Here is a 24,639-nt window from a genome sequence, read left to right as displayed (position 1 = left end):
ATATCGATGTTGGCTACGAGATGGTATTGATGTTTTTACATCTCTAGTCGGCGTCGCGCGCGGATCGTTTTTTGCTATTTGCTGCTCAATTTTCGCTGTTCTCGAGCAAATAAACAAACGCGCGGAGGAAGCCAATAAGTGTAGTGAATAGTAATTAAACGAGCGCGGCGTCGCGAATTTAATTCAATTTCAATTAGCCGGATTAAAATGCTCCAGTTGTTTTACGAAGTGAGTGGAAAGTGCTGGTTACGTGGGGCGGAGAAACTGAAAACTATAAATAACAATATGCAGCGCTATTAATACATATCTTTGTCCAATTGTCGCCCAAAACACAACCAAGTATCAAGTGCAATTTGTGTTCTTTTTTCGGACCGATTACGAAACTACACCAGAAGTGGGCGGAGGGTGGTGGGTGTTGCGTGGGAGGTACACTTTGCATACAATGAGCTTAGAACCTTAACGAAAGCAAATTGCGTGAGTGCCTGTGTATCTGTATCTGTGTTTATGTTCGGCTTCGCAGTTTTCCATTTCGTGTTCAATGCTATCGATTTGTTGCCCCTGCCGGTGGAATATGGTGGAATATATGGAATATATATGTCTCGAAATGTGAATCATCAGGGGGGTCGGTCAATAAATTCACTTAGCACTTCCTTTCGGCATTAGATCAGGTGATAAGCGGAGTGATAAGGAGATACACACAAACCCACCAGCAACGCCTCTCGAAGTTCAAGTGCCAGCTGCTGTTGGTCTACACAGCAGAAAACAATGTTCAATTTTGAAATCATAAGAAAAACACAGGGAAATCTTTTATTATTGGGTCTAAAAATGTATAATTTGTTTATTTATTTGTTGAAATGAATAATCAAAATTGTATAAATATACTGTACAGGGTTAAGAACTTAATTATTATGCGGTTTAATAAACCTTTATATATAAGATGATATATTTACCTATGTCGGTCATGTCTTGCAAGTCTTGTTTTCGATATTTTGATGTTTACCAGCTTATATTAATAAAAGCCTTAAAAGCGTTTATTGCAGTGTTTAATGTCAAAAACATATATTTATATCATATTTTTTTAATCAAAATAGATTAAATATTAAAATTAAATTCAATAGGCATCATTTTTTCCGATGATATTATTTTCAAGTTAGTTCAAATTTCTGAAATTTCTATATTCATTTCCACAATAATTTTTTGTACTGTACTTGGTTTTTTCCTGGACTGGCCCAACAGGATATGGGCGACAGATGTTTTTGCCTGGGTTACAGAGATGCTGAATCTCAAGGCTTCTTTGCCTCGCTTCGAATTTTGCCTTTGTTCGTGTTCCGTGGTCTTAAGTACAGCCACTCGAACCAGAAATTGGGTAAGTGGCTCACTTCTAGGCTCGATGCTCGATTCTCGATGCTCCAACTGGATGGATGCTCACCAAGTGACCCACTTTGGCGTTGGCTTACATGTGGTGTGGATCGCATGCTCATATAAGCACCTCATGGAACAAATACAAAACATGAGAATAGAAGGCGAAAGAAAAAACCCCAGCTCGAATGCTCGGCCTTCCTTCGCTTTGTTTTTTTACGTACCCTATAAGTGGGTATTATATGTATAGTATATTAGCTGCTAAAAGTATATTACATCTGAGCATTCTTATCTATCAGCACATCTTACATCGAGGATAAACATCTAGAACAGACATATTTTTCTCTTCTTGTCTTCAGATATCTACCTGTCTTTTCTGGAGAATTCAAAATCTTAATCCAAATGCCATCTGTTTGAAATTATGCACAAAACCTTTATTTTGGTTTTCGTTGTATATACAAATTCAGAACAGCCGGAAACGGATGACTATATCATTTGGCTACCATAAAAACAATTTACAGCTTGCTTTTATGTCAGTCTGTTTGATGTATTTAAGGATAATTGAAGGAAACTTGGGGTTGAATATTGGAAATTATAGTCCTGCTTATTAAAATCTTTACTGCTAGGCTTTTTAAGATATTAAAAATGGATTAATGCGTTTGAATGCGACTAAAAGTAGGTCAGCCAAGTCATTTCGACCATGTTATGTATAAATTTAAAACATCTTTGAAATTAAAAAAAAACATCTATATTAGGGTATCTGCGGCTGCGATCTTGAAAGTCAGGCTTTCTTGCTTTGTTGCTGCTTTGGCACTTTTCATTTGTAGTTTCTCTCTTGTTTTTAACCAGCGTAATTGCATGTATTTATTCTGGCATGCATGTGTAAGCAAATAGTGAGACGATTGCCTGATAACGCCCCTCGGTTTTTCAATGGGAGATTAGCTAAATGTTTTCCCACTTCGCACACACACACTCACACACAGAGAACGCCAAGTCGAAGGTTGATCGCATTAAATGCTAAATATTTAATTTTAATCTTAATCTTGGCAGGCGGTTATTGAACCTGGCAACAGAAAATTGTAAATGCGAAGATCACTGGCGACAGCCACTCGCCGTTGACCTTGTGTGTAACCATAATTTTTGTAAATATTTCGCCACATTTCCGAGTGGCAAAGAAAGCTGTTCCAGAGATCTTTAACCCCCCTTATTTCTAGAAGCCGAGGGTCAGTCCCAGTCAGCAAAAAGGTTGAACTGCAAATTCTCTTGATGGCCAGTCACTTGTCATCACATTGCGAATTCCAGAGCGACCCACAAGAAAAAGAATTTATCAATGGGAAACGCCAACACAAAACGAGAAGCGAGAATATAACGCCGAGTTTCCTCGAGATTGTGTAGAAAATGTGCGCGAGTATGTATTCTATTTTATTTAAATACAATTGTGCAGGCCTGATAAACAAAAAAACAGAGAAACGGAATCGCGAAGGCAAATGTGATTTCCTCGAACTGTGCAGCTGCTGTTGTTTGTTTTCTTTCAAGAAATTTATGTAAAAACAATAAACACACACTGGAATATCTGGGGGAGTAGCTTTAGTGGGTGGCGATTCGCCTCCACACAGACAGACACATTTCGATTTCGCCATATCCCTGACCACGAAAGCAACACCATTTCACATTCGACCATCGAAAAGTTTACGAAATTCGCATTAAAGGAGCACGCTGTCTGGCAGGAATTATTTGCATATGCCAAGAATTAAATTAAAACCCAGTGGGCAGAACTTTATGTGCCCTCACATGAGGCGAGTTAATTGCTTGGCATTAATTGCATTTGATATCTCCATAAAAAAGCTGCCCAAGCAAAAGGAAATCCAGAAGAAAAATGGCACAGATTGGCATGTATATCTACACTATATATAAATATATGAATGTACAGCGAAGAGTGATGTGTATATGGAATAGTTCAAATAGTCAATAAAGTCCATTTGCTCAAAAATCTTGAGGCAGTCGTCTGGCATTTTGGAATATAATTTGAGTTCGCCTTTTGTCTGGTCTGCATCTTTTTTTTTTGTTTTTTCCGCCCAAAATGTTTTCATTTCATCTATATCTCCCACATATAAATTGCTGTATATTTTTGTAAATGCGCTGTAATTCAATTGGGCTATGAGATAAATGAAATACCAACTGAGAGACACGAGTTTCACATGATTAGAATAGAATTTATCTGGCTGAATACCGAATTAAAAACAATAGATATCGCTCCCAGCCCCAGATATCAGCCTCTTCCGTTTTGGAACTAGTACTATGTATCTTATGGGTTTCGCCCACAAGTCTCTCGAGATAATTGCGCTGCTGTCGGATAATTCCATTTGCTCCGACAAAATGGCGCAAAATAATCGAAGAAAACCGCAGACAGAACCCCAATGACAATGTGTGCGGACGTCACTGCGTTTGATCAGCTTTTGCTTTGAAATGATTATAACTTAATTGAAATTAATTAGACGGGGTCAGCACAGTCGGTCTTAGAGAAATTTTATGTATATATGCAGTTGGGGGTAGTATATGGTAAATGGCTACTGCTTTTTATAAGTATATTCTGAAAAGCCGTATTTACTATACTCTTCATATGCTATATGCTTCATATGCTATATGCTTTATATGCTTCATCAAATGATGAAATTACAATTTGTCATCATCTTAAAGTTATTCACACTTTCTTAAAAGTAAGCCATTAATAAATTCGCGTAAACCTTGATACTTTTGTGAATGTATTTCTTATATCACCACTAGTAAATGTATGTTATGCTCTTAAGCAAATACATTTTCTTTTCTCGAAAGAGGAAAAGTTAGAAACTTATTGGGTTATTTTACTTTTCTTTGCTGTGCCGTAGTGTTCGGTATAGTAAATGCTTCATCATATGATTAAATCAAAATTTATCATCGCCTTAAATTTAATCAATTATTTTAACATATTTTGAAAGTAACCCCTAGTCTATAGCTTTATATTTTATGCCAACATCTCACCAATAGAAACTGTATGTAAAGTATTTCGTTTTCTCGAAAGGGGAACAATTCCGGAAGTATTGGGCTTTGTTAATTTCCTAGCTATGCCAAAGTTGACGGGTTCAGTGAACTAAGTCGAAAACCAATTTGGTTTCTGACCGGGTGACTTGTTTTCCAACCAAACTTTCCGCTGACCGCTGCAGCCCGATACTTTTTATCAGCGGCTTGGCTTGCACCCCCGAAAAACCATTTGACCACTCGAGAGCTGCCATAAAAGAGCAGGGAATGGTGACTCACATGGCCCGCTCCATTGGAAATCGAGCAGCGAAGCGTGCCAGAAGCTCTGCTCCGACTTGCCACCAGTTTTTTTTTCCATCTCTTTTTTTGTTTCGTTTTTTTTTTAATACCGTTCGTGCAACACAAAAGCCACAATGCAGAACTGAGGAAAACAAACTCGGTTTCAGTCAACAAAAAGTGTCTGCCCAGCGCGCGGAACACACAGAAAGCCGAAACTTTATCACGAAGTTAACTCGAGTCTCTCTACCATTGCAGTTTTGAAAAGCTGGTCGAAGTCCACAGACAGCCGGAGTTGGCTGCCATGATGCGATACTCGGAAATCTCACGCGACCTGGCCACGGATAATTTGCGCTACTCAGAGGTGACTATCTCAATAATTTCCTTGTCAAAGTACTTTTACGCTAAAGCCTATGGCTTCTTAATATTTCAGTTAAGCAGAAAACCCACCACGGACTATAATGGATACACGGGTCAGGCCTATGCCTCGACTCAATTCAAGCAGAGCTCACCTCCTCCTCCGTCGCAGCAGCAACAGCAGCAGCAGCCAACTCGGCTGTCCAAACAACGAAGTCCAAACACCAACGGAAATGCCCATACCATGGCCTGTTTGCGCCAGGAGAAGTCGCAAAAGGAGCACCACATGGAACCGCCCATGTCGCAACCGCAGACCAGCAAAACGCTGAACATCAAGAGCACTCGCCGCAAGAACTCCATCGGTTGTTTAAACAGTTTCTCCTCCTCGCCAGACTCACCGGGCTGCTACTATACCATAGCGTGAGTTATAAGTAATCACTAGGGTTACACTTTATCCCAAAAAGCTTTTTAATTTATAATTTTATTTAATAAAACTCTCTGTTATCTAGCTTACTTAAATATAAGTGGTAAATTTGGTAGTAAAGACAATTTATTTTACAGTTTAAACAAAGTGAGCAGATACATTTTTGAAGCTTATGACATTAAAAAAGTAGATACAATAATATAATGTTACATGCCTTGTATATGTGGTAAACTTAATAGTGATATTGATAACAATTACCTTTATACAACTTATACTATATATTTAACGTCATAAGCTTAAAACAGATATCTACATCTATTTATGATGCATCCTGCCTCGCTTACTTAAATATATCTAGTTAATTTGTTAGTAAATACAATTTATTTTTTCTTATCCGTTTGATACAAATTGAAGTGCATTTTAAAACTCACTCCTAATTACATTTTCTTGGGTTTTTTCAGAGCCTCGGCAGCACCGCCGTCCAAGTCGCAAAGTTTACCGGCCCACGCCTCCATCAAGCAGTTGGATGCGGTTATCATGAGCGCGTTACGTGTACCCGCCGATGTGTTGGCCAACCAGATAACGCTACTGGATTTTCCCGTCTTCGGCCACATCCAACCGGATGAGCTGAGCAGTTGCGCCTGGACGAAAAAGGACAAGCATGTCAACACACCCAATATTGTGGCATTTACCAAACGATTCAACCACACGAGCTTTTGGACAGTGCAGGAAATATTGAATGCCGAGCAGCCAAAGCAGAGAGCTGAGATAATGACGCACTTTATTAAGGTGAGAATAATTGAATAAACTAATGATTATGATAAACATAATAATCAAATCATTTGATTTTAGGTGGCCAAAAAGCTGCATGAGCTCAACAATCTGCACTCGCTGTTCGCCATTATTTCGGCCATGCAAAGCGCTAGCATTTATCGCCTGACAAAGACCTGGGCTTGCCTATCGAAAAAGGATCGTCAGTCCTTCGACCGACTCAGCGATATATTCAGCGACCAGGACAACTGGGCCAATCTGCGTTCGTACCTCGAGAGCCTCCGCCTGCCCTGCATCCCCTATCTGGGTCTCTTCCTCACCGATCTGATCTACATTGATTTGGCCCATCCGCACAAGGGCGGACTGGAACCGGAGCAGCGGAGAAATAAGATGAACAACATACTCCGTGTCATTTCAAACTATCAGCAGTCGGACTATAAGCATCTGCAGAAGCATGAGGCCACCCAGAAGTATCTGACATCCATAAGATACATTGAGGAGTTGCAGAACATATTCGAGGAGGACCAGTACAAGTAAGGGGCATAGTTTAGTATTGCATTGGAGATATTTGGAACACTTCTTCATAATCCCCCTTGTGTGGCGTGATAAATATATTTGAGCAGTATTTTATAATTAAGACTAACAGTCATACTTTGATGGACTAAGATCAAAATTATCTGTTCAATAATTAAATTTAGGATCCATACTTTATGAGAAACCTTATATTCTCGGTGTTCGCAATCTTTACAACCTCATGGAAATTCCTCCTAATGTAACGTCAACAAACGTATAGTTTATCAGTTCTAATATATTCTTAAACTAAATGTTAAAAATACAATTTATAAAACTCCTTTGATTCATCATTTAACCTCATGAAATTTACCTCTTATGTAACGTAATATAAATAATGTCATACAACAAAATCAGTTCTTACTCATTAATCAAATTTTAGAATTATACTTCATAAGAATCCCTGGATTCGTCATTTAACCTCATAAAAACAATCAATAAGACATTATTCAATTATATGACATAAATAAATAAGTTTCATCAATTTCAATAGTTTATTCAAATATTAAAAATATACTTTATAAGAAAACTCCTATAAAAAAAACTAAGCAGCTTTGTTAAGCCCAGGTTCTTTTCCTATGGTTTTTGTATCTCAAAACATTATCACTAACTATACTAATGTATTTTGTTTTACCTTACAGGCGATCTCTGAACCTGGAGCCTGCGTCGCCCTCTGGACCTAGTTCATCGTCCTGCAGCTCGAAGGAATCCTTCAACGTGGAGGCTGTTACTCCGGCCCTGGGCTGTCTGAATCTCTCGCCGGCCAAGACCATTGGCTCCATGCGCATGGCCAGCGGCACCAAGTTCGTGCCGGGTCACCGCAAGTGTCGCAGTCTGGGCACCAAGTGAGTAGAGTCATCCCCTGCTGCAGCAGCTGCTGCTGCTGCTGCCTTTTTGTTAACCACTTGTTTAACTCAACCCACCTCCAATCACTGCGCAATAATTGGACATGTGTACACATCGGGTCCTTCTTATTAATCTGTTTAAACCTCGTCTCGTTTGATTCTCTATCTCTCACTCGAATCGCTTTGATTTTGGCTTATGCTTTCGTTTTCTGTGTGTGTGTGTTATCGTTAATTGTCCACATTCGCCACTGCCACTGCCCAAAATGAATGAAGATTTCGCAGCAGCAGCCTGCCGCGAAACTTTGCCGAGAAGTGTCAATGTTGCATCGTGATGATTGCGCCGGGCATTGGCACCATCTCCAACAAGCGTTGCACATGCCGTCGGTGAGTCCAGAACAGAGTCCTGTAGCTAGGCCATATCCTGTGTAATGCCAGCCTGTAACCGATACTGATCCTGATCCTGATCCTGATACTGATCCTGATCCGATGCCTTATCGTCATTGTACCATTTGAAGTGTTCAGTTTTGGCCTCCTAATTTTATTCTTTTGCACGGACCCGAGTTGGAATTGCTTCGTATGAAATACACAAAAGACACACGCCTTCACACTTTACCATTCCTTTGATGGGATCTCATCTTCACTTCTTATAATCAGCACACATCCTGTCCTCTTACATATACAAAAGGCAATGTCGTATTTATTTTAAACATGTAATCTTTGAGGAACTATTGAACATAGCAATATTAATGACATTAACATATTGAATTGAATTATATATATTTGTAGCTCCATTTTAATAATAATATAAAACTTTCATGGGAAATATGAAATTTATGAATTTAAAGAAAAATATTTTATTTCCAAGCTTCAATTAAATTTGTAACTAAGAATGTCTTACAGATCATATACAACTATTATGAAATAAACCTGTACTAGCTTCAATTAAATTTGTAACTGAGAATAACACATTCAACTAATATGAGTAAAACACAATATATACACATAAATTTGTAAATTTAACGAAAAAGAAGAAGAAAATGCTTTCCAGTATTAGCCTCAATTAAATTTGTAACTGAGAATTACCTACAGATCACTTGTTGCATTTATTAAACGACTAAACCATTTATAAACACAAATCGCAGTTCATTCTTGTTTGCCTTTTTGCAATTTCATTTGTTCTCATTTGTTTGAACAGCATGAATGTGGATGCCTTACCCAAAAAAAACAGTTGACTTAACCGGTTTTGTGTCCTTGCAGCATCTTTGGCAAGATTGCGCTTCACAACCACGGCGATGGGCATCCGCACCACCTGCATCTGGAACTGGATCCCAGTCAAGGGCAGCCTCGTCACCACCTTCTCGATGATTCGGTTTTGGAGCACAGCGACGCCCTATCCCAAGCTGATCTAACATCACTGGAGAGCGCCGAGGGAATAATGTGTGACTTCACTGGCAGTGATTGCGATTTGATGTCGCCGGAGGCAGCGGCCGCCATGCATGGATGTGTGCGTCGAAAAACGGTCCAGAAGGAGGGAAGGAAGCCGGCGGTGGCCTCGTGGCAGCGCTACTGGCTGCAGATCTGGGAGAACTCGCTGCTCTACTTCCCACCCAAGTCCTTCAAGGGCAGTGAGCGGAGCGACTTCAAGCGGGAGCCGTGCAAAGTGTGTCCCCTGGACGGATGGTATGCCCATGTCAGCGATAATACCAAGCACAAGAACACCTTCGAGCTGTGCCACCGAACCCTGGGCACCGTCTATCGCTTCCGGACGGACAGTCCGCAGATGACACACCTCTGGTCGAACGCCATTTGCAAGCTGGCCAACATGCGAGTACCCAAACCTCTGCCCACCAACCTTATGTCCTTTGAATGAGCTGGGCCCTGAAAAAAAAAAAAAAAAAAAAAAAAACAAAGAAACCCAGGAACTCAAATATATATATTGTACTCATCGTAGCCTAGTGGACTACCTAGTTTAGTTAGCCTAATCCCTTGAAACGTGCACAGCCAAAAAGAAAAAAAACCACACCCACCAAACCACTCACTCACTCCCTGAAACGAGGCAACACCACAGAACATTCCCACAACCACAACGAACGAACAAATTGAAGCCTGCATCTAGATGAATCGATTTCAAAATGGTATTTCAAAAGACTGACACCGAGTAGGAGAATCCGAGGAGAAAGTAAAGGAGATGGAGAAGTTCCAGCAGAGAAGCCACACACAATCACTCAACAACAACAGACTAAACCGACAACGCAGGGCAATTAGAATCCCAAATATGTAACGGCCCTGTTCTCAAAGTCCAATTTTATGCGGAATTGGGAAACTGGCACGTCAACGAATAAACATTTTTTGCCAGCTTCTTTGCAATGATTTAGAAGCTCTAAGCGAGTTATTTTCAATTCCCAATCCACTTAATGTTGGCAACAGGGCTGTCTATTATTAATATTGTGCTGTCCCTTTTGCTGTATTTTGTATTTGTAAAATTTAATATTAAGGAAATTACTTTGACATTTACTCAACTTAATTTCGCGCTAATCGTGCCATATTAGTTCTAAATTTTGTGTTCACACAACGATTGTTGGCAAGCAAACGAACTCGATTTGCCCAACTCACCTAACTTTGTAACAAAGAATCAAAAAAATCAAACGAACTTTCTACGCGTAACTAAGGGCTTTAATATTGTAACGCTATCACTACCACTACCACATGATCAACATCAGTTAATCTGTATATCTGCCTTAAGTTGATGCACTCTAAAAACAAACAGAGCTATATAGCAAACATAAGTATATTTCGTAAGATGCATGCCTCAATTGTAAAAAAACGAAAGTAATATGTTAGTGTTTCTGTTTCTGTTTTTTTTGTTTGTCTGTTGAGACGGCCTCATGAATTGTAACTCCTAAGCTTTGTCACACACATACAGATTATCATTTGCAGCGTTTTTACATTAGTTTAAGAAAGAAATGCAACAACAAAAATAAACCACAAAACGAAAAGAAAGAAAGAAATGTGTGCGTTATATAAGGCATCTAGGGCTATTTACAATCAAATCAGATCGTGCAAAGTGCGGGAATTTGCAATTCACTCGCACAGACGCACTGAATCCCAATTAGGGAGCTCGATTTGCCGCCAAACTGGAGGCCTTTAAAACGTGAAGATTGGTTAACAGTGCGTCCAGTCAATTGCGAAACATGAAAGCGGCGAAAAGTGGCGACAGGATGGCGTATCCATGGATTAATATTAAACCCCTGCTGATGTGGCTGCTAGCCTTAGCGTTCGTTTTCTTCAACTGCTGTCTGGGCGGCAAGACGACCACCTTGTGAGAGGATTCCGCAACCACTAGGCTACACTTTCACTAATCCATCCTCCTTTCGCCAGTGTTAGCCACACAGACACTCTGGATCCGCAGGCCGATGGCTTCTGGGCCAACAAGACCACGTGGAACGCTCGGTGGGTGAAGTACTGGCGGGCCAAGAAGATTTACGAGCCGGTGTGGAAGAAGGTCTGGACACCCACCATCCACAACGAGTGGGTGCCCCTGCCCAATGCCCCCAACGAGTGGGAGGTGGAGAAGGGCCACTCGTACAAATGACACTGAGACTGAATTTAGTTTTTAGTTATTTATCTTTTATTTTGTATTCACTGGTAATTGTAATTAAAGTCTAGAGATAATTTAAAGTGACGCCAAGGCAAATGGAAGTGGATGGATGGCCTTATGAGCTAGCGACTGGTTACTACGACTATTTACAAGGAGCTTGGAACCGGGCGTTTGTGATGCAACCTGTTGCAATGGCCTCCTACGCGCCGGGAAACTTGAATGACTGCGAGGTGGCTGCCACGGAGGCGGCTGGAGCGGCTACAGGTGACTTGGCCGCCTCCAGGGACTTGGCCTGGAAGTCGGCGCTGGCCACTGGCTGCAGCAAAGTGGGCTTGCCGGCGGCATTGGTGTCATCTCGTTTCCACACCACCTTATCCTTGCCATCGGCCGACGTGGTAGCCGTGACACCCGTATCTTTGCGATCCCAATCAAAGCCATGCTCGTGATGATGATGATCGTGGTGGTGATCGGGTGAGGGAAACCATTCGGAAATGACCACTGGCTTCCAGATCTTCTTCCAGCCGGGAACCCAGATCTCCTTCCAGCCGGGCACCCAAATCTGTTTCCATGCCTCCTTCCATTCCTGGAAAATTTTAGATAATTTATTTAATTTAATTACTCTTTAAGTAATTGTATTATTTAAGCATACCAATTTATCGGTCCAGATTTCCTTCTTGGCTGGCTTCCAGTACTGCTTCCAGCCCTCCTTCCACTCCAGTTTCTTGTCGGGCACCCAGATTTGCTTCTTGGCTGGCTTCCAGATTTTCTTCCAGTGCGACTTCCAGACCACTTTCTATAGGTTTATGTTTTAGAGTGTTTAGGAGGTATATAATCACATAAAGGCTTATGTATAACTGACCTTCTTCCACAAATCGTGACTGGTGTACTCCCAACCTTCGTGATCTTTGCCAAGATATTTCTCGCCAGGAATGCCAACCTAAAAATTAAGAAGATTTTTAAATTTATTCATTTATAAATATATAAGGTGTTCGTTTTTACCTTGACTAATTCTGGTGTCCAAATCTGCTTGTAATCGGGTACTTGAATGTCCTTCCAGGCGGGCACTAAAATCTCTTTCCAGTGTGGCACCTTAAATATTGTCAAAGATCTTAAGCACACTTCCAAAGAGCAATGGCTTTATAACTTACCCAAATCTGCTTCCAGGCGGGAACCTGTATCTCCTTCCAGCCAGGCACTTTAACCCAATGGGGCTTCCATATCTTTAAAATAAGTAGTTAATTGAATATTGTATATATAACTTTGTTTAATGATATCATAACCATGTTTTGAGTAAACTTAATCTAATACCAGTGTATTTATTAATTGCTTTGAGTGAGCAATTGAACTTAAAAATGTAGTTCATTGAATTAATTTATATAATTTCTTTTATAATTATTGTTTATAGTTTCCCATAGCTCACCTTCTTCCACGAGGGATTCCAGATCTGCTTCTTGGCCGGATTCCAGATCTTCTTCCAGCCCTCCTTCCAGGTGACCTTCTTCTTCCAGTACCCGGGGTCATGGTGCTCGTGATGGTGTTCGTGGTGCTCTACAATGTGCTCGTGATGGTGATCGTGATCGTGGATCAGGCCATCGGTCAGTCCCAATCCCAGTCCCAAATCGATCCTCTGCTGGGCGACGCTCTTGCTGTCCACCTGGGAAGCGGCAGGCTGCTGATCCACCACAGCCTTGGATTGACTGCCTCCGATGGCCCAGCAGAGCACACCGAGCAGACCCAACTAAAAAAAGGCAGGGAAAAGTTGATGAAATTACCATCAAGCATCGAAACGATATAAATGATAAAGCAAGTAAAATTAAACATCCAAAGTATGTAGTTTAAAAGGTTTCATCATCAAAGACAGAAAAGATAGATGTACTTTGTTTTAATCAAACAAATCCAAAAGATACAAATCAAAAGACTCAGACAACAAACTCGGGGCATGAAGAAAGCTCGAACAAATTGAATTCGCAACGACCATGTTAATGAATTCCATATTCTCCAAAGAAAGGTGAGTGACTGAAAACGAGTTTTAAGTGGGTCACAGTCTGGCATTGTTTTGGGAGACCTACAGAGAAATGTTGCATAACGATAGCGCCTCTGATGTTTATGATTTTATACAATGCCTGACCTGGGTCAAGTTGGCCAGTTGATGACAAATTATGCCAGGCCAAAGACTTTTTGGGTCTGGCCCCTCTTTATTTGGTCAATTTGTATTATTATGTAAATAGGTTTTTGTATTGTTAAGATAAATATGGAACTTGCTGGATAAATGACGCAAGCCCTCTGCATTTGGAGAATCCAACAAGGTCAGAGCAAAACGCCTTCGTGATTTCGCAAAATTAGCCCGATTCGTGGGTACAATTTCAAAAGCCCACAACCTAATCCCAATCACTTGGCGCATAAATGTCAACGAGGTACGGCCTGGGCCGATTATGAAATGAAAATTAGCGCCAGCAAAAATTATCTCATCGGATAGTGCTAATTGTAGCAGATCGATCGTGTCAGCTTCCTCGCCCAAGTGGGCAGTGAAAGCTACTCAGCCGACTGGTTTCGCCTGCAGTTGGATCATCGGTCGTGAGGGAAAAGAGTTTGCGACTCCACTCCGCAGTGCACCTTACCGATATATACGATATATAGCTATCCCCTCGCTAATGAAACGATCGCGATTTTAATTGTTGACAATGCGGCGCAAGTCGGAAGGGAATCCAACGGGCGGGCAGTCATGGGTCTTTTAAAGCCAATGAAAAATGCATGGATCGTGCTATTGACAAACGCAGAGCGACAGGAAGAAAGTGTTTTCATGGGCCCCTTAAAAATTATTTTAAAACATGTTGGTTGCAAAGGAAATAATAGAAAAACATACTTAATTAAATTGATTACTCAGAAATGATCACATCATTGAAAATAATCGTATAAAAAAATATTAAAAATATATTTAAAACATGTTTATTTTAAAATAATTAATTTAAATATCGTACACTCTATGTTTATAACTGAAAAATGATTAATTGAAAAACCATATCATTCGAAATCGAGGCAAATAATAAGTTTGAAGATTTGTAATCAAATAAATTTTGATATTTAGTTTTTTTTTTTTAATTGTAATATTCTAAGCTTGCAATCCTTATTAACAAATTGTTAAACTGTTCCTAATAAGTGTTTGTTGAAAAAAAATACACATTAAATTAAGTTTATTACTCAATAATGATTTATGAAAATAATCATATCATTAAAACTAATTGAATCAAAAAATAACTTTGAGGATTTCTAATAAAACATAATCTAATTTTTTTGTTCGTTTTTTTTATTATACTATTCTAAGTTGGTAATAAATGTTTGTTTTTTTTTTGTTGAAAAATGATTCGATTTCACTACTCTCAAGGCTAATGCTTTACTTCTTTTTGCATTAATATTAATAAATATTATAATATTAATATTAATATAATTGAATAAACATATGTATTTTCAAAAGAATACTGTCGACATGAATACTGAATATCATGCAATAAAATAACGCCTTTCAATCCAAGCTTAAACCAAGGTTTTGCAATTTCCTAGCAGAGATTCACTGAAGCGCAAATCCCTAAAACTTATTGCTGAAGAAACTTTGCAGCTTATGCAAATATAACCAAAATGATTGCCGACTTTGGGCTGAGTAACCATTAGTTCCACTTGTGCAGCCAACACCCGCAGCAACCCCAATTCCATGTTAATTTGCATTTCGCGACACTTTTTCACTATTCGTTGCTTGTAATTACCACAAAATGCCGCTGGATCCTCATGGCTCCCGATTACAGCTGGTGAAAAACGCTTAACTTAAGACACTATCTGAGAATTCACTTTTTGGCGGTCTCTTTAAAATATAACACTTTTTCCACTGGGGAATGGGCGGCTGTTACCACCACTTTGGCCACTTTCGGGGAATCGACTGTCGCGCTGAAGACCGGGCACCTACGGTTAAATACACGTTGCGCAGGTGCAGCCGGCGAAATGAGAGCTCTGCTTCGCCCAACTTTTTCTCTGTCTCCGGTGAAAATGAGAGTTAAAACTTGGCCAGACCTTGAATTTTGATAACGGTTTCGTGTGTAAACAATGACGAAGCTTTTGCTGGCAAAGCTTTAAGCCGGCTTTGCCTCTCTTTTTTTGGTTTAAGCCACTCTTTTGGCCATTTTTGAAAACCTCTTTTCTTTGGGCCTGGAGACGTGACTTGCTCTAAATGTTGTAATCGCCGCCGAAAGCTTATGGCCATAAATGTTATAAATCTCAATAAAGAAAAAAGAGTTCAAAATCAACGACTACATTTAGGCAATGCAAATTAATGGCACGCAATGGGAAATCAACGAAACAAACAAACCAAAAAGAAATATCCAAGCCTATTGCGTTTGTCTTCGGTTTTTTGTGATTATTGTTTTTTTTTTGGGAATTCTTATTGTTCAATCGTCCAGAAATCGAAGGTCGTCACGTCTGTGTTTTCATATACCCAGTGGTGTCGCATTAATTAGATGGTTTTTAATGTAATTTATTGGCCATCGAGGTCCAAACTCGGTTAAGGGCAATGCTCGTGGACGTGTCTATGGCTCAGATCCCCATTAAATTATTGCATTTCTGCATGTGCAAGCCAGCAATGTGGCAAGACATTTTAAAGACAATAGCCAGCATTGCTCGTTGCTCATTTTCCGTTTCATTTCCTGCCACATTTTCAATGGGATCCGCAAAACGAAGACATGCGGAATACCGCTCTTTAAATGGCTCGATTCATTTGGCCAAAAGCAAGTTAATTGCATGTTGATTTAATTTCGATTGAATGAGCAGCGGATAGGATAGCTCACCTGTTGGCCAGCATTATGGAGTTCCATGTGCGTGTATGTGGTACCTGGTCTGGTTCCGTTTCACTAAGTGGGAAGTAATCAGTTGCATAACATGTTTGAATTTATAAGCACCAAAGTATAGTATGTCAGAGTTCTCCTTAATGTTTCTTTCAGGACTTTCACCGCATTTTGAAAGCCTTTCTCCCTTAATCGCCAACCATCACCATCATTTTACGCCACTGACAGCTAGTTCCACCCTCTGTACAAGGAAGTGCCAAACATGATTCACACACAACCAAAAACAGCCAAGCTGAAATCATATTAATATTCATCAATTTGAGATACATAGTCCAGAGTCCCCTTTCAGGAAGTGGAGCCGTAAAACTGGACTGAAATGCGTAACAACTTGCCCATGGCCATGCGTTCGGCTTAGACCAAGTCCTCCTGTGCCTCCACCTCCTTTTACCAACTATAAACTGCATACTACAGACGGTGTTGAACCACTTTTACTTTCCCCCGCTCCGTTTGGCTAACAGCGTGATGTGGAGTTTTATTTATTTATTTATGCCTTTCATGATTATTCATCTTATCGTCGGCGGTAATCGGTCAATATATGCGGAGCTGTAAGGGTATGATGTTATTGCTTGCACAGAGAAAAACAATATTAAAAAAACTTTTTGAAACAATTCATTCTTATTAACCTACACTTGTTACCAAGTCAAAAAACGGAAAATCTTAAACAGATTAAAACTTAGTTATTTAGTTTCTCAATATTTTTAATTTTAACAATTGATATTTAAAAACAGTAATGTTTAGCTTTCTCATACTATGAATATTTTATTTCAAATTGGATTCTGATTGAAAGAAAAGTTTATGATTTGTTAAATTAAAAATAATTCTTTTTTTTTCTCACTGGGTATTATTTAATTAAGCTATAATTTTGGTAGACATTTCGGAATATTTTTTCTTGCTGTGCCGCACCATTTGCAATGGGTTCCGGCATGAAAATTAGAGCAACATTTGGCATGCATTTCCTACCTCTCGCGGCACTGCGATTTGGCTGATTTGAATTGCCAAAACGATTGCCAAGCGATCGCAGATTGTCAGCCAGGTTGGAAGTGGGAGTGGGTGTGGGTGTGGGCAAGGGGGCGTGTCTGCCTATACGCCCACACTGTCACATCGCGCAGGCAATCACACTTGATCGCACCACACATGCCAATGAACTGACACCTTTTTTTTTATTTTGGTGGTCCTCTTACTTCCGATCGAGTTCGGCTTCCTGCTTGTCCACCAAAAACTAAGCAAATTCCGCCAAGGAAGCTGGACGAACTGCTTCGACAAAATGCGTGTGTGCATGGCCAAGAGATGTGGCTGTCACCGCTCTTGTTTCTGGCCATAAATGGCGAAATCGGACCGCCAGTTTGGGCGCTTTGATTGAAAACGATTTCCCACTTGCAACAGTTTCCGCACAAGCCCTGGATAAGTAAATTCTGGGAAATCATATACACATATAACACGGCCCATTTTTCCCCTTCAAGGTTAGCTGCAATATGTTGACACCATTTCGGGCCAAAACAAAAGACTTAAGGCACGAACCTGGCATGCAATGCATGCCCATAACAAAGCAAACTGCATGAATTATGTCTTTTTTATGGCTCAGTGCCATCGGCGGCGCTTCGATGTGTCATTTGCATACATAAGCAATTGATTGCCTATCAATTTCGTCGGCCTTTCAATTCAGCGATCACATAATGAGACGCACTGGCGCCTTGGGTCCCTTGGACATAAGCAAATTGCGGAAATGCAGGCGATAAAACTGGTTCACATGGAGTTCACTGACCCAGCTAAGAGTAAAAGTAAATTTTATATGAGTATAGTTAATGCTTTATTTTATTTTGTCATAAATCTTCATTTAACAAAAAAACTGAAAAACATTAAGTTTGTTAGAAAATAGATAAACCAAATTTTAATAAGCTAATTTTAAATGGAAGTGAAATATATTTTACTAGCAAAGCTTAAGCAATGTAAATAATTTAATCTGAATCTAGTTTTATTTTCTCATTAAATTTTTTTTAATATCGTTTTAAAATCTTTATCTCTTATCAAAGTTGAAATAAAATTGTATCTGAAAAATTGCAGCATTCAATTTTGATATTGCCTACTTTTTAAAAATTTTCAATCTTTTACTTTGGCTTATGATATAAATTGAAATTGATATAAGAAAAAATTTATTTGGATATATGAACCAAGTTCAGATATAAAGAAAATATTTACCAAGTTAAGATCATTTTTGATTTTCCCACTTCCTTACAATTTCTGAAAACAAAGGATGTTTAAAATGTACATCAATAGTAAAATTTATAGCAATTATATTGTAGAGTGTGACAGAGTATATAGTGATATTTAACTCAATGAAAAGTCGATTAAATAAAAACTTGAATAGTGTTTTAGGTCAGGAAATATTTTTAGGATCCCCCGTCAAGTCGCATTCTTCAAACAAAGCCCGGCTAATTGCGAATATTTGCGGTATTAGCTGCTAACAATATGGACCAACGGAGATGGCGAGTGCCAGTAGCTGATTTACTTCACTCGGTCAGCTGCAGTCACGCTCGCCAATTGACTGGGACATGCAAACGAATTGAAACGACCGGCCGAAGCAACGCCGATTGCATAATTGTACAACTTTCTGGCGTTGGCGGTGGCGTTACAGTCTGCAGAGCTCAAAACTCCGCACACCACATGTGCCAATCAATTTCGTTTCCGTTCATCTGGCCGGCTTTCCAGTTTTTCATCTAACGACATACTATATGAAAATTCACTTGTCTGTGGAAGGTTCAAAGAGGCGTCTGTGTCTCCGGAAAATCCGGTTGAGCTTTCCTTGTTGCATCACAGCGTTCCATTTATCAATTGCAAATAATTGAAAATAAATAGAGTAGTCTGAGTTAGTCTAAAATGATAAATATTGAACTATCGACATTGTGGAAGTTGTATTTTAGTAAATTTTAATAAAATAGTTAGCATCAAGACCGCTTTTAAACGTTAACCTTAAAGGTATAATACAAAATTTTTATTTTAAACATTCACCTTAAAAAGTAAACCAACATATTTCTCTTTAATTAATTGTCTTAATTTAAATGTTTGAATTTTGGTTTACTTTTTGCTTACACCAATTTACGTATTTAATTTCTACATGTAATGTAATGTAACATCACCTGCCATCGCAAGTCATTCCAAATTATTTATGTTTGCACGCAATCCTTTTACAGAGAACTTTAACTATATTGTAATTTAAATTTAAATATACTTTTTAAAAAAGAATATATATTTTATGTAGAATATCTGATTAACCTCATTGAAAGAAAAATAGAAAACAGCATTATTGATTTGACAAACATTTTACATAACTTTTACATTAAAATAAATTAAAACCTAGAGGTCGCTAAGTCAAAGCTCTCTTACATTTTTTAATAGGTGTCGCCACTGAAAAACATTTCTTTTTAATTTCAAATAAAAATTAAGTTTTCTAGACAAAATATATTTTTAAAAATATTCTTATAAAAATACTTCTCTTTCCTGCAAGTAACAAAATATGGAACCAACAAGATATAAGATATGTTTCTCCTTACAAAATAAATTGTTTCTTTGAAATTATACTTAAAAATAGTTGTCTTTCCTGCAAGCAACGAAATATGGCTATTAAAATTAAATGAGGCTATAGTGGATTGGTGGGAGAAAGGAGGTGGAGCCCCCTTTTGGGCATGGGCATTTGGATTGGGTGTGTCCTGTCTAGTGTCGCCGCACTGGAGCGGAAAGTTCAACAGGCTGCCCCAGTAAATCAACAAAAAACAAAACCGCAAACTGCCGATAAGCGCCGCAACATAAAGGGGTAGCGTTGGCCACCCGGACCAAGTAAACGCCCCAAGCTAACCACAAAGTCAGCAGAGCACTACCCATAACAACCCACAGTGGACAGGAAACCAACTGACCCGCATTGAAGCAACTTTCCGCGACACACCAGCAAAACAAACAAATGGCTCACATTAAAATGAACGGCAGCGGAAATATTAGCGAAAATGTTGAAAATTTGTGTATGTCAGAGGTTGTGGGGATAGTGGGGCTTGTATTGGGTTTGAGATTGGGGTGCTGTTGTTGGTGTTGTTGGTGGTTGGGAAAACCAGAAGGAGGGGACACTTAACAGGCTTCGTTTGTTGCTATTTGGCCGGGACAAACAAGGGAAGTTGGGGGTCCTTGGGGGCCTGCAGCCCAAAATGGATATGCGTTGACAACTGGCAGTCGACGTTGTTTTTCGTTACTTTCATATCCTAGCTGTAAGCTGGTAAGCAGAGTCCTGGCCAATATGCACCCTGAACATGCAAAGCGAGGCGAAGGCACGCACTGAAAAACAAAACATGTGTAAAATCAACCATTTAATATTATATTTAAATCGGTTCCAACCTATTAAAAATAGGTAATTGCCACGGAAACAGTAGTTAACCCATAAAATGTTTAAGCACACAGAAAAATAGTAATTGTCTTATAAGGTTATTCTTATACTGTTAAAATAGTAGTTTTCTTCGTTTTATATTAAAAATTTTTTTTTTTTGTAAATTAATTTATACGGATGATATTTATAGACACCTACAATTTAAAGCAGTACTATTTAAAACCACAAACTAAATGAAAAAGAGAAATAGGTTTTCAACTATTTTATTGTTATTGTTTGTTGTTACACTATTCAAAGAAAAAACAAAACATTTTTTTCTATTATTTTTGTTGTTTGTAAAAAATTTTAATGGACCAAAATATAGAACAAAGCAATTCTTTCAATTTTTGCAAATAGTAAAGTTACAAATTAAATATGTTCGTTTTGCACATATTTTTTTCTCTGTGCACGATTAGGGGCGGGTTCTAGTCAGCCTGCTATAACTGAAAAACTGTGTTCCAAATTAGCTACCCAGTGGTGTTATTTTTTTTGCCTGACGAGGGGTATAAAACTATGTCAACGTTTTGGGTTCGGGTTTGAGTTTTTCGGAGGGTGAGCTTGAAGCAGAAGCGGGAGCTAGTCAGATCGTTTAAATAAAACGGTTGGCATGGCATGCAATTTGACTGAATATCGTAGTCATGACATGGGCAAATCTACTTTCATAGCTTTATCAATCGAAAAATGGCAGATGGAATCAGCTTGTTAAGCCATTTAAATAGAACTTACTGCTAAAATTAGGCTAGGAAATATCAGATAAATTAAGACACTTTGCAATTTGTTGTTATTTGGATTAGAAGTAATTGACAACTTTTCTGTCTGTTTTAGAAGTCATTTTGTTTTACACTTTATTCAAGAAAAAAGGAAATTTTTTTATATGTTTTTTTTTTAATTAGATTTTTATTAAGGCTTAAAATTTTATAAGTAACATCAAGAAAAGTCACCAACACAAGGAGCCTAAATCTTGGTTTTTTTAATAACAGCTTTTTGATTTATAATAAAACAATTTTTGAGGGCAAATGCCTATACAATGGCATAAAAAATGGGGGAACTGTGTGGCATCTGTTTGCTCTGTGGAATAAGTGGCAAAAGGGGCTTCGGCAACTCCATTTGCAGGTTTTTGAGCCCGGCTCGGTTTGTTGATTTTTCCCTGTTTTGTTTTATTTTGTTTCATTTGCTCGTGCCGCATTTGGGTCTAGGGTAGTTAAAGTTTATCTACACTCATTTGCCGTGTTTGTGTTTTTCTACCCATAAACCTACTTTACGGTCTGGAAAAAAATTAAAATACTGTTTGCCGTCTTTTGTTTGTCGCCTTCGTATTTTATTTAATTCCAGTTCATTCAGTTAGTTATTTATTGATTCAGTCAGCTGCTTTAAATCTTTAAATAGCTTTTCTCACTCAAATAGGTCATTAAGAAATACGCAAAACTGTGGATCACAACATATTTAAGGAAACGCACGCACACTTGAACTATAAATGCTTGCCCACAGTATTCACATAAATCAGTTGACATTTTTAATGACAAATTTTTGTTGCTGCCTTTGGTTTTCCGACAACTTTCCTCAAGGGGAAATGGGCAACGGAATGCGAAGGTTGCAAAAAATAAAACAAAAATGTATTTCATAAAAAATGTTTCGAGTCTTAACTTAATTGCGGCTGAATCATCTGAAAACTCTTTATCTTATGGCCCATGCCATTGGAAAACCAACTAGATGTGGTACTAAATCTTAACCCTGCCATGCCTGATTACATTTTCAGCTGTTCGCCGCGTAATTGATGGATCCCTTCGAGGGCGGATCCAGGAGTATGTGCTTGTATAGAGCCATTCAAATACCGCCCACACACCACAGGCAAATATCCGTCGTCTTGGCCATTGCTGTCTATTTTTGAAACAACAAACAAATTATGAGATCGAGAACGAGAATGAGAGTGAAAATGGGCGACAGAGATTCAGAATCAGATTCAGGCGGCGCACACGTTTCCCATAGACAGGGCCATATATCGTACTATCTATAGATTGCCTAAGTATTTTGTGATTTTTCTTAATCATCATAAATTCGTGTTGCCTTCACCGCGTCAAACAGCAGCACAAAAAGCAGCGACACGAAGAGAGCGAAAGACATTTGGCAGTTGGACAAGAACTTTCCCGGCGACGGAAACATCAATAAATTAGAAATGTTTAGCTCAACTTTTGGTGGGGTTGAAGGGGTGTTGAGGGGGCGGTGTCTGTGGGGGCCACAACTTATTGTCTGCGCCTTGTCCGATTTTGTGTGTGGCAAAGGAATTCGTGTGTGTCACACTCGATTTTCATAGGCCATAAGTTGCAACATTTAATGGCCTCCATTGAGGTGGTTTCAGTTAACTTCGGGGGTGTAAAGGTCCAGAGGGTTGAATCCCAGGATGCTGCGCAGTCGCGAGCCAAAAATCACAGCAAGGGATGCGGTTATGTTGGAAAATGGTTTTCCAAATACCAGCCATTTTGTTTTCGGTTTGCTCAACCATTCCAACTCTGATTTAAAAAAAAGTTAGATGTTTCTTTGGTTTGCCGTTAAATTGTATTTTATGGTATAAAATACTAAAAAAAAAAATGATTTGCTTTAAACAAAAAGAACAATTCATTTGCTCAAATAATTAAAATTGACGTTAAATTTTATTAAACCTTGTCTAAGGTATTGATTTTATATTTAAATGTATTTTGCAAACAAAAGGAATAATTATAATTTCATGGGACGAAAAAACTATTGTTTTAAACAGAATCAACTCCACTGCTAACCTTTTTTAAAGTATAGAAAGTCTTAGGTCCGCTCAATATACGTATATATATTTGCCTTCTCTTTTAATTTCTGTCAGGCAAGTATACGCCATACAGTTATATAAATAAAATATATTTTTAAAACAAAAATACCAATTTAATTAAAAAATATTTTTTTTAACAGGAAAAAAAGCAATAACCTTAGATATAATTTACTCTAATTGTCAACCCTTTTGATGGTGAAATGATATTGTTCTTACGTTGAATAACTATCTATTTACCATCGCTGCTTCCGTGCACATGTGGGTCAACTTCGCGCCTGTAATTTCATATTCAGCTGAACTCTGTCGACCAAGAACGTCATCGTCGCCCACTGGCCCAGCACCACCCACCACCCACCACCCATTACCAGCCAGCACCACCCGCTGCCAATTAACGTAATTAAATGATGCGTAGGGAGTCAACAGTTGGAGTACTCTGAATTACAGACACATACACGCCCAGGTCCTTGCCACCATGTCATGGTGGGTATCTTATCCTTCTGCTTAATTAATTTGGGACATGGAATAAAAAAGTATAGTTGTATAGTTGCACTCGCCGGCGTTTAATGTTTCAATTGGGAGTTGGAACCGGGATCGGAATTCGGAGAGACTTCCATCGATAATTGGAACCCAACGAAGCCACACAACGGAATCGGAAAACCCACAAAAAAATGTATTTATTTAGTGGAAAAAATAAGAAAACGTCAATCTTCACAGGACATGGCCTGTCAGCATAAGTGAAAAATCCTGCGAGTTGGATGAGAAATCACCCAACACTTTCTTCGTAATTTCCCCAAGGAACTCGTGTAGCGGGAATATCCATTTACTGACCCACATTTTTTGGCCACATTTGGCACGCCCGCACGAAAAGCCAAAGCCAAAGCCAACGCAAATTATGCTAATCATGGGCCACTCGGCATCATCTCTCTTACTTTTGGCCACCGTTAATGACCGCTATTTGCTAGCAAACTCTTTATGGAGTAGTAACACCAGCCTATAATTCTTTTGTGTGCTCTGGCCTTAATTAAACTAATTACGACAACTTAACAGTCAAAATGAAGGGGAACGTAATCTAAACTTGGTTAGTCTTGATAGTTTTACTTAGCCATGATTCATTGTGGAATTTTACTTTAATAATGGTCTAAGTCCTTATAATATATTACTACTCAGAATTATTGTGACAAAAGAAAAGAACATTTTTACATGATCTAAAATATTCTAGTTCTTATTTAATCTCACCATTTTTTATATATATTTTCAAATTATAAATATGTTGTAAATATGATTGTCTTTCAATAAAGAAGATAATATACATTGCTCATCGTTTAATGCTTATCGTTTT

General features: G+C 38.7%; 3 protein-coding genes across 4 annotated transcripts; 2 read left to right on the top strand and 1 right to left on the bottom strand.

Moving 5' to 3' along the window:
* The first annotated feature begins 39 nt into the window (after nt 1–39).
* LOC108144655 (ras-specific guanine nucleotide-releasing factor RalGPS1) lies at nt 40–10,621 on the top strand. Of its 2 annotated transcripts, XM_017269699.2 has the most exons (8): nt 40–228; nt 4,909–5,014; nt 5,084–5,427; nt 5,893–6,220; nt 6,284–6,735; nt 7,414–7,617; nt 7,891–8,001; nt 8,875–10,621. In XM_017269699.2, the coding sequence occupies exons 2-8, from the start codon at nt 4,955–4,957 to the stop codon at nt 9,485–9,487; spliced, it is 2,112 nt and encodes a 703-aa protein (XP_017125188.1). In that variant the 5' UTR covers nt 40–228; nt 4,909–4,954; the 3' UTR covers nt 9,488–10,621. The 2 variants fall into 2 exon arrangements, with proteins under 2 accessions (XP_017125188.1, XP_017125189.1); XM_017269700.2 differs by lacking the exon at nt 7,891–8,001.
* An 80-nt stretch (nt 10,622–10,701) lies between these two features.
* Nucleotides 10,702–11,228, top strand: LOC108144657. Its single transcript, XM_017269703.2, has 2 exons — nt 10,702–10,936; nt 10,996–11,228. The coding sequence occupies exons 1-2, from the start codon at nt 10,809–10,811 to the stop codon at nt 11,207–11,209; spliced, it is 342 nt and encodes a 113-aa protein (XP_017125192.1). The 5' UTR covers nt 10,702–10,808; the 3' UTR covers nt 11,210–11,228.
* LOC108144656 lies at nt 11,223–15,161 on the bottom strand. The gene is made up of 7 exons (XM_017269701.1): nt 14,974–15,161; nt 12,636–12,953; nt 12,364–12,435; nt 12,215–12,304; nt 12,075–12,152; nt 11,865–12,008; nt 11,223–11,798 (listed from the first exon to the last, which is right to left on the bottom strand). Exons 1-7 carry the CDS (start codon nt 14,995–14,997, stop codon nt 11,415–11,417), a joined length of 1,110 nt encoding a protein of 369 aa, XP_017125190.1. The 5' UTR covers nt 14,998–15,161; the 3' UTR covers nt 11,223–11,414.
* Nucleotides 15,162–24,639: the final 9,478 nt, after the last annotated feature.

This window comes from Drosophila elegans, unplaced genomic scaffold, assembly GCF_018152505.1.
Source record: "Drosophila elegans isolate 14027-0461.03 unplaced genomic scaffold, ASM1815250v1 contig_183, whole genome shotgun sequence".
NCBI classification, from domain to species: domain Eukaryota; kingdom Metazoa; phylum Arthropoda; class Insecta; order Diptera; family Drosophilidae; genus Drosophila; species Drosophila elegans.
The sequence above is the reverse complement of the archived record's forward strand: the minus strand, read 5'-3'. Positions and strand labels throughout refer to the sequence as shown.

Coding starts and splice junctions, on each gene's coding strand:
- LOC108144655 (XM_017269699.2), top strand. CDS start 4,955: ATGATGCGATACTCGGAAATCTCACGCGACCTGGCCACGGATAATTTG. Junction 7,618..7,890: donor TGTCGCAGTCTGGGCACCAA/GTGAGTAGAGTC, acceptor AAATGAATGAAG/ATTTCGCAGCAGCAGCCTGC. Junction 8,002..8,874: donor AAGCGTTGCACATGCCGTCG/GTGAGTCCAGAA, acceptor GTGTCCTTGCAG/CATCTTTGGCAAGATTGCGC.
- LOC108144657 (XM_017269703.2), top strand. CDS start 10,809: ATGAAAGCGGCGAAAAGTGGCGACAGGATGGCGTATCCATGGATTAAT. Junction 10,937..10,995: donor GGCGGCAAGACGACCACCTT/GTGAGAGGATTC, acceptor TCCTTTCGCCAG/TGTTAGCCACACAGACACTC.
- LOC108144656 (XM_017269701.1), bottom strand. CDS start 14,997: ATGAGGATCCAGCGGCATTTTGTG. Junction 12,153..12,214: donor GGACACCAGAATTAGTCAAG/GTAAAAACGAAC, acceptor CTTAATTTTTAG/GTTGGCATTCCTGGCGAGAA. Junction 11,799..11,864: donor AAATCTGGACCGATAAATTG/GTATGCTTAAAT, acceptor AAAATTTTCCAG/GAATGGAAGGAGGCATGGAA.